Source organism: Takifugu flavidus, chromosome 2, assembly GCF_003711565.1.
Source record: "Takifugu flavidus isolate HTHZ2018 chromosome 2, ASM371156v2, whole genome shotgun sequence".
Taxonomy (NCBI): Eukaryota; Metazoa; Chordata; class Actinopteri; order Tetraodontiformes; family Tetraodontidae; genus Takifugu; species Takifugu flavidus.
Window position 1 is genome coordinate 15,286,147 of NC_079521.1, and position 9,909 is coordinate 15,296,055.

The 9,909-nt window shown below is 42.1% G+C and overlaps 1 protein-coding gene across 1 annotated transcript in view; it reads right to left on the reverse strand.

Annotated features, from left to right (window-relative positions):
- Positions 1–9,909, reverse strand: part of LOC130521820 (ephrin type-A receptor 6-like) — a 29,227-nt gene extending 19,318 nt beyond the window's left edge. The window contains exons 1-2 of the mRNA XM_057025638.1: positions 9,428–9,909; positions 4,961–5,025 (exon numbers count right to left, since the gene is read on the reverse strand). Of these exons, the coding sequence (XP_056881618.1) occupies positions 4,961–5,025; positions 9,428–9,506 (144 nt within the window). The 5' untranslated portion in view covers positions 9,507–9,909. The remainder of the gene's footprint in view (positions 1–4,960; positions 5,026–9,427) is intronic.

Genomic DNA, 9,909 nt, shown 5'->3' on the forward strand with positions numbered 1-9,909 from the left:
AAAGGTAGGATAACGATGGCATCACAGAAATGTTCGGGAAGCTTTTCAGGAGGCTCCTCTGAGTGCAGCTCATCAGCATGGAGGACTGGTTTCTAATACATCCATGGATGTCACTAACTCTAAGCAGTGAACAAAAAACGGCGAGAATGCAGCACCATCAATCCCACCGGCGCTTTGGTGCCATCCTCACTGTTAGTGACTCCATAACAGCTCTCTGTTGCACTTAAGTGTAGCACTATGATTGACTATAAAGATCACACAGCAACATTTATTCCTGGCCTCCTCCGTTCAAGGCAGTGTTTACACCGGTCTCTTGACATCGGGGTAATAAACGCATAAACTGAATCACCCGAGTTAATTTTGGGACAAACACGTTCACGATTTCAACTTTGAGCGTTCGGTTCAATTATCAATATCATCATAGCTGAATTACATACATGACATTATGTATGTAATTACAATACATTACAAACACATTCTCAAAATTCATTAACAGCAAACATCACCAAGGATGCCGCACAGACAGACTTAAGAAAGTTCTGTGACAGACTAAGTTGAGAGCGTTATCTCATATACGTTATTACGCAACACTTTAACCTTGAGTGAACTATGCAGGCTGTTAATCTCTTATTAATTAAACTGAATTAGCTTTATGTGACTCTTGAGGGCTCTGCAGTCAAGCAATCATAATCATTTTTCCTTTTTTTGACAATTCAGACAATAGGTTTCACTTTCATATACTGAGTCTAGATGTTAATTATGAATATGCATCAGCGCTACAAGAATAAAGAAAATAGAAAAAATAGACCCAGCTATTTATGTTACTGTACTGTATACAGAATGGAGCGTCATCAAACATATGCATATGGCATCTATACTGCCTCATTTCACATGATTCATTATTGCTTTATTACTATAAATACATTTATATAATTATTTTCCAAAACTACGTTCATAAGCAACTCTGCAGCTGTGCTTGCAGGAACAATATTAGCATAAAGACATTTTGTTTAATGCTGGAATACAATGGTCACGAGAACTTTTGAGTCAGTTTTTGTTTTCTCCTCACTTATATCACAATATGCAAAGCTCTGCTGAAGTGAGCGTTTTGAAATTGCAGCTTAGCCCAATACACTCGAGTGATATAAAGTTGTTTTTGCAAATTGAAATAACTTTCATCATTTTTAAGTCAATGGCTCCTTTTACTTTCCTCCTCGTCGACCGCCGGCAGTTACTCGGAATCCGTCTGCGTGCGTTCCAGACGCTCGGCGCTGCGTCATTAAAGTTTAATTATGCATACAAACATGACAAAATGGTAACTTGTAACCCTGCGCTTCGCAGCTAAACCTTCCCCCGAGGATGTGGCACGATTCAGAGATGGGGAAAACAAATGTGAACCGTGAGCTTGAAAGAGCCGCGGCCTAAGCTCTGCGAGGCAGGTAGATCCCCACGGCTCAGCCTGTTATCCCCCGAACAAAAATCACCAGCTAACAACAAGGGAAGCGTTCATAATAGAAGTCAAGTCGTGCTCACATCACCCCTGCAACAGACCTTTTAATGGAATATTTATGCTTCAAGCTTCAGGAACATGAAACCTGCCTTCATTTATGGGAAAATGGGGCTCAAATGAGACTTTACTGCGCTGAGATTATCTAATCTCTTGTCAGAAGTGTGTGTAATGTGAACAGAGGGGTAGAGAATGTCCTCTAATCAGAAGGATAACGGTGTTCCATCAGCGTGTCTGTCTCCACACGGGGACAATTCAACAGTGACGTATTAATATCTGCTGCAATGTCCCCTCATTCTGCAGAGACGCGAATGTGGAGAGCTTTGAATGTGGTAACTTGTTTTGACATTTTTCCTCGACTCTAGGCAGCTTAACTTCTGCACTCATCTTGTGACGGGAAACTCTGACAGCCGCCGAAAACTGCAGCTGTTGTGAAAGTTGTTGAACGCAGACATGGAGGCTAAGGAGGAACTTTTGCCTCGCAGATAAGGAGATCATCTTCCAAATGAGTTATGACTGCATGTAGACCAGACTAGCACGGGCAGAATAACGCGTTCCCCTCCAGACACATTCTAGACTCCATAAAACATCATACCGTGAAGGATCGTTTATTTAAGAAAGTTTTTAAGTGTGTAAGGAAAAGGGGCCGATTGCGCATCGACCCCCGAGGCTGCAGTGATTCAAAAAGAAAAATGGAGGATGAGGAGTAAAAACAGAGAGGGCCAATGAGGAAAGTGTAGAAAAATAACCCAAAAATACAGCCCTGCTATAATGGCTGAAAATGTCATATTTAATATCTGGACTTATCCCCATGCATCACATTAGCCTGAACGGGGTCCATCTGCACTTCTCAATGAGCAACGTTCTGATGGCTATGAGAGGGAGGACAGAGGAAACCAAAGGGAAAAAAATGACGACAGTTGGTTTGTAGCTTCATTATAGCACTTTTAAATATGTCGTATAAATCAACCAAACGATCCTCCTTTTAAAACATCGATACTTTTAGGATCTTGTTTATTGTCGATATGAAATGCTGTGACCAGGAGAATAACAGAACTATTTCCTTTTTATCATCAGAATGACAGATTTGTGTGGCCAGTGTCTCTCAAACTGGTCCACAGGTAGCAGAAGATGGATCAGAAAGGAGTGGAAGACTCACACCTGTTGAGGTCACATTTCATCATCTCTTTTATTAGATGTTACACAGCTTCCATTCATTCCGTTTAATTTTTAAACCCTTTTTCTCATTTATCTGACTACAGATAGATAACGGCTGAGCTGTGCAAGTATCACGAAACATTTGTCTCATAATTTGAGACAAATGTCCCTGCAAAGTCTGTTTATGAAAAATTAAAGACATTATAGTGGAGGATATGGCTGAGCACTGCTAGAAAAATAATATGAGTGCGTGTTTGTTGTTGTCTTAATGATATAATTCAAAGAATAAACCCAGATATGAGCTCAGGGTTTCAATTCAACACAATGAAACACAAACACCTTTACATATGCATTTAAATCACAGGGACAACAATGGTGCAGCGTCTAAAAAGGCACAAGGTTTTGATTAAAACACGATCGTTTGTCATTGTCAGACTAAGGGGATGTGAGGGAGAGCGCGGAGGTGGTATAAAACTATCATTAAATCTCTGCAGCTGTGATGAATTATTGATTTGACGTGAATCTGAGCGCTGGTGTTGTGTTTTGTTCGACTAATTAATGCTGCTTCTGCTTCTCCCCATAGCAAAAAACCCAGCATTCTGGATGAGGACAGGCTCCTTCAAGAGGAGTGTCTCAACCTGAAAGATACCTCAGTATTTAATTTCTGTTTATTGGTTTGGCTCCAAAGGATTTATTACGTTTTCAATCACAGCCCCAACGCTCAAACAGTCCCTCTGTCACCATGTGTGCGGAATTAGAAGCATTATTGTGGGATAGCTATTGTTGCTTGCTTGTATTAAAAAAAAAAAAATCTTCCCTTCTGTTTTAGCCCTGCAAAAACTGATATACTACAATGAGATTACTTTAATCTCTAGTGGGATTATGATCAGGCTCTGTTTTCTCTTACAGATGAAAATACATAATAGATGAGGAAGCGCCAGTTGTTGTGACACACTGTGTTTGTTTGTCGGATGTTTGATGTGAACGGCAGAAGTGGTGCACGAAATCGGTTAAACTGCTCCGAACCAGGCCGGAGCCCCCTCAGCTACCCCGCGCCCATCTGCTAAATCGCACATACTGACCGTGAATCACACTGGCGGCACAAAGTTTGCACACTTGATGCCGATTTCACGGGATGCTGGGAGGCGTAATGTTTACAGCAGTGTGTACATTTGCAAGGTTTCTATTGACAGTGAAATGCCAATCAAAAGCTGGAGGAACAAAGTGAAAGCAGTCAGTCTATGCCCTGTAGCTATAAATTAATAATAATTCTTAATACTAATACTACTACTACTACTACTACTACTACTACTACTACTACTAATAATAATAATAATAATAATAATAATAATAATAATAATAGAGCAGCTGCAAATCACCACCACGTATGGCCCATTGGGCTTTTTAGTCCAGCCTCCCTAACTTAGTCAAACTATACTATAAATCTAATTATTTTAAAATCGTATTTGTTTCTATCTTGATCTGTCAACTCAGGTCTCATTTCTCCAATGTTTCGAAATGCATGAATGCAGCGTTACTCTCAGGAAAAGAAAAGAGGACAGTGAGTGTCGAGAGAGGATCGGACAACATATTTTTACAATGATATCAACCAACGGCTGTAAGTCTGAAATGCAGATTTTAAAGAACACAAACATCAGCAGTCAACACGCTGAAAAGAAAAAAAGCTAGCACATGCTAGCACTCAATTTTAGAACTCAGAACCCAGACCGGTGAGGCATAAAATGAGGATCACTGTCCTCTATTTAATGCATTTAATGTATCCTATAATGCATTTTGAAAATAACTAAGCAGTTAAGCCATCATCCTTTGTGGTAGACATGAAGCTAGATATACCGTAAAGTTAATTATTAAGGCCACTGTAGTAACAACGAAACGAGAACCATTGAGCAAATATTAAATATTCAGTAGGAAAAATAAAGAGATCAGGCCAGTGCAGACGTCAGTCGAGTTCGTATTCATTATGCAACACTGTGATGCCGTTTGAAGCGAAATACCTCGGTGTCTCAAACAGGTTTCAGCTCATCAGCGAGTGCACCAAGTCACGCAGGGTTGAGCGCACTCTCTGCACTCAACCCTGCTTGATTTTTGGACATAGCAGGAGTTATTTCTCACTTTCTCCTGCTAATGCGATGCTAAGCTGTGTAGCAGAGCAACAGCAGCACAATGCTGCTACACTTGATTGAGATCACATGTCTTCACTTGTTCTGGGTTGTATTCATTAAGATAACAGCTTTAACTTTCATTCGGGTAATAAGAAATGATCGTTTCACTCACCCCATTGACAGGATATGTCTTCCAGTCTAGTTCCCCCAGCACTGTCGTTGTGTCCAACAGAACCACTTGAGAACGTAGGGGTGGGCAAAAATAAAAGTGAAATGGAGGCGAAAGGCAGAGGCCAGGGTGATAGAGGAGAGCAGAAAAGGGCAAGGGTAAGAAAGGTAGAGGGGGTAAATGTTAAAAGAAGAGAAATAGCAATGACCAAGAGGAAAGAGAGCAGAAAAATTGTTATCAAGTTGTCAGCGAGTCGTACAGCCCTTATCTGGTTCAACGACCATGAAATAAGAGCTCTTAAGAACTGCCGCCACACCAGCGCGGACCCTCCCTCTGTCTTGGTGAACTCTGAAAGATTGGTACCTTCACAGAGGTCAGGAGTTTCCTGTGCTGCCTGACATGAAGGATAATCTAAACATGACTGAAGGGGAAAATAAAGGAATAAACTTTCCATCTCAAACTTTAACATGTAGTTCAAGTGTTAACCCAGCATGTGGAACAACTCCCTGCAGCCATTGATTAGAGATTTAAAGGCTCCATATCATTAATAGTGGCAATATCTTAGGTACCTGTTTTGGTCCCTCACAGCCGGAGCTCTACTGTTCTGTCAACCGCTGACTTCAGGTTTACACAAAAGAAACCAGACAAGCCAAACGGATCTAGGAGGGCAAGGTCAATTAAACCCAATAATAAACTGTCACTTTCACATTAAACTTAACGGTGCTCACCAACTACTAGAATGTCCTTCTAAGTGTCAGCACTAGACTCAGGCTCAGTCATATGAGAAGGGCCAACTTGAGATGGTACTGCTTCTTTTTTATTTGAAAAGAAGTGCACATTTCCACGGACGAAACATTGAAAATTCTCTAGTTTCCATGCCAGGCCACTAGCTGGCGCTGTGTGTGCGGTCTAAAGCAGGAACAATTGTAACCTCGCAAGCGCTTTAACACTTATTTAATCTCATTTTACAAATGAAACAGATATTTAAACTTCCAGTGACCCAGTATTCCCCTCACGCTACCACAACATTTGGTCCGTACCCGACGGCAAGAAAAACAGAACACTAGCAGACGGCTGCGTCCGTCTCAATGGGCCCCGGGGGCAGCTGTATATTCCTTCCTGAAACAGAACATCTGGGACCAACGCTGCACTGACAACAGCATTTATTGCCTACTTTTCCAAGTTCACATCCCAGCGTTCGTGGATAATCCTGCCTGCGATGGCCGTATCGGCGGCCTCAAGCCTCGTGCACCTACAAGCGCTACCAACTGTTTGCACTCTGGTCACGGCCGATGCGTATAAGGAGTCATTATCTGTCCCTTGCTAAGCCCCCTGAGTCGATTTGATATGATGAATGTGCAATTTCCTTTGTCTCCACGCAGTCAGTTAATTACAGTCTCTATCAACAAAGTGTGTCGCACTTCAGGGGTCAACAAAAAGTCACATTCTCTTAGCCACCACTTCAGCGTTTGGCCCGGCTGTGCCAAATCTGGACTAATTCAATGCAGCTGTGGCAGCGAGCGAGGTAGATAACCAGAGAAGATATACCTTAGTATAAGGTATATCTGACTAAGGCTTAGTCCGACTGAATGAACCACTTGAGCGTTTGCAAAGACTTCATTTAGCCTTGACCACCAGCCGGTAATTAAAGCAGGAATTACAATCATGCTGTCTCGCCATTCAAGGGAGGATGCAGACAGAAGGAGGAATAAAGACAGTCTGTCAGACCGCCAGAGACAGAGAGCTATTGATTTTCAACAAAATTAGAAAAACAATCTTTCATGGGAGAAAGATTGTTTTCAATCTTTTGTTGATGAGAAATGTCCCATTCGTCCATGGTTTTTACTGAAGCTACTTTAGAACCAGGAAATAACAGATCAATCTTCAAATCAAATCAATCTTTATTTATATGGCATCTTTTACAATCAAAATTGTTTCAAGGCGCTTTCCAGAATCCCAGGGCCTGACCCCAGCCAAGCAACAGTGGCAAGGAAAAACTCCCCTTTAACAGGAAGAAACCTTGAGAGGAGAGGAGAGGAGAGCGTGATGACACCCCCCCCCCCCCCTCCCCCCACAGGTGCACTCTCAGAGAAATACAGCAAAAAGCTCATTATTCTTTTCTGCGTAGTATGTCTGGGAACATAACGATCTGCCACCATCATGCCTTAACGCTCCTGACCGATGAAAAGGGTTGGTTTTGTTTTTCCTGATAGATTCCTAACACACGAGTGTGAGGACCTTTAAACTGGGCTAATTTAGTCACGAATAAATGAGAGAACGTCTAATCAATGCAAGAACTAATCCTGTGAGTTTTGGATAACCTTGAAAGTTCCCGAACCACCTAAACAATCACAATGTGATTCTGAACTGTGCAATTAGAGCCAACGAGTCTTTCAACCAAACTCCACCAATTTAGATTGGTGCTGATTATGGTTGATTACTGGCTGCTGCTATAGTGAAAAATCATTTATCAGCTCAGATGTGAAGCGCAAGTAGATGTGGGAGCGTGAGAAGTAGACTCAAGTGTAGAGACGGGAAGAAGGCGGGTGATTAAGAGCAACATATAGCTAAAAAAGCCGGGTTTGCTTGAAGATTCCACGTAAAATCAAAATGCATTTTCTTGGGTTTCCTTGGGTGGGGGCTGCAGTTGGTGGTCAGTCACCTGTCACCTTCACTCTGGTGGCCCAAACCAGAGGGCCCTCGTTTGAAGGACCTAACAGGCTCACTCTTTTAAATTGCAGTTGTTTAAAACTTGTTGAAAAGCACTTGTGCCTCTTGGTCTGATGCATGACGCACTCCTGGAGTGTCGTTATTAAGGGTTTAAGAGTGGCCATGACGTGTGTTGTCAGTCCAGTGTGTATTCTGCATAATGAGAAAAAAAGAGAAAATCAGGAGATTTTGATCCTTTTGATCTTTCAAAATCAAGCTTTTTTTTATTTTTATTTTTTTTACTTTTTTGTTTGTTTTTTCTGTTTATGAGCCCAAAATAAAGAAATAAATGTACACAGATCTGACAAAGAATTGTTGTCTCCCTCCTTTGGCAGTGATTACACAGGAAATCACTGCCTTGGTGTTTTAGCTGCATAAAAAAGCAACGCGTAAATTTACACTATGGACCTCCTAAAATTTGCAGTAAATATACGCAGTTATGAGCTCATTTCAGATCACTTCATGGCACCACCAAGTCTTTGTTTCACCCGAAGCAGTTCAAATACCATTGAAGAGAGAGAAAAGGAGAGAAAAGGAAAGAAAAGATTCTGTAATCTGAACTCCTTCTATCTTCCTGTGGATCCCAAACTCTAATCTTAACCCCTCACTATTGAATCTGTAACCCTGAGCCTAATGTTAACCTACTTGTGCTCTCAACCGTGCAGGGAGGACCAGTAAAAATAATAATAAAAAAAGTCCTCATTTGCTAGTGAAACGCATAACAAACACTTGAAACCTGGATGATATATCCACCATGACATAATCACAGTGTAAATATAGATGGTCTAATGAGCTACTTGGAACTCTTATCACCACAGGTAACCTCTTAGAATGCCAACTTCTCTTGTTGCCTTTCAAAGTGCACATCAAAGCCCAGCCATTCAGAAAAGGTGTTTAAATCTGCCCACTGCTGAAGTACAAGATGGAAGCTGTCAGATGCATCACACTGAAGACAGTCCTTTACCCGTAGAACAGTCCCTTGTGTTTCTTCAGCCTCGCACGTCGTCCAGCACATGTTACAGCAGCACCTGCGTTAACCACCTGACCTACATAAAGGCAAAAAATCCACATTCTTGACTGTAAATGTGGCTTATTTTGAAGAGGAATCCTCTTGAGAATACGTTGCCCAAGCCCCTCTTAGATTTTCACCCATGGATGGCTGAACTCAGGGAGGACAGAAATAGACAAACTCAGACTCGCTGTAGCTGACAGGATGTGCTCGAAGCTGACGTTCACTGGAACCCTTTGAGGGTCCCTATAGTTGCGGCAATGTTTTTGCATCGGGGCAGAAGTATAATCTGGGATCCTCCTCCACTGGCTGCGGCTTGTGCCTGCAAACCTGCAGGTGTTTGTTCAGGAGGCTGAAAATGTGCGTTTCTTTCTGTAAATTCAGCTCTGAGGATTCGCGCAACTTCCTGCATCCCACAGTTTTGCTGTCTCTCACACCAGTAGACAGACTCAACATAAATATGTCATAATAGTGCTCTTGGAGGACAGAAAAATAAGAGTAATTAAATCAATTTAATAGAAATCTCAGCTCTTTTTATTTAATGTTATTCTTAGTTTCTTCTGGCTGTTGTTTAGTGGCAAATTAAACTGTTATTATAAAACAAAACTAATGGAATTTTAGGGGGAAACACTTAATAGTCGTCATTACACACTTAAACAACATTTTTCTGCATAAAGAGGTTATGAGTCGTTAGTTTTAAAAGAAAATGAAAGTTGCGCAACCAGGCTGGTGTTGACGCGCCAAACACTCACCTTGATTCGTGGTCGCCGGGTCCGACAGGCTACTTTGAAGCAGGAACAGAAAGACACAGTATTTCCCACCGGAACACATCGTTGAGTGAGACACAACACAAGTGAGATCCGAACTAAGACGCGGCGGAGGCTCCTGAGCAGAAACCTCGAATGAGGAGTCGCGGAGCTGTCATGAATCGTCTCGGTTATCCAAACTCAGAAGGTCACTCGGATCCACATGCACTTCTTGTTTAGTTACGGGGTGTTTTCTCTCTCCCCCCTTCTCTCTCTCTCTCTCTCTTTCTCTCTCTCTCTCACACACGCCCCCTCTCTTTAAAGCGAGCATCCATTTATGTGGAGGCGGGCAGACGGACGGCGTAACTGACCAGCCATTGCGCACAAACCGACGCGAATAAGTTCAGGCAGGATTTGTTTTAAAAGATTAAAAACACAGAAGACAGGTCGGTGGGTGCAAACTTTCCATCAGGAGGCAGCACCCTGTC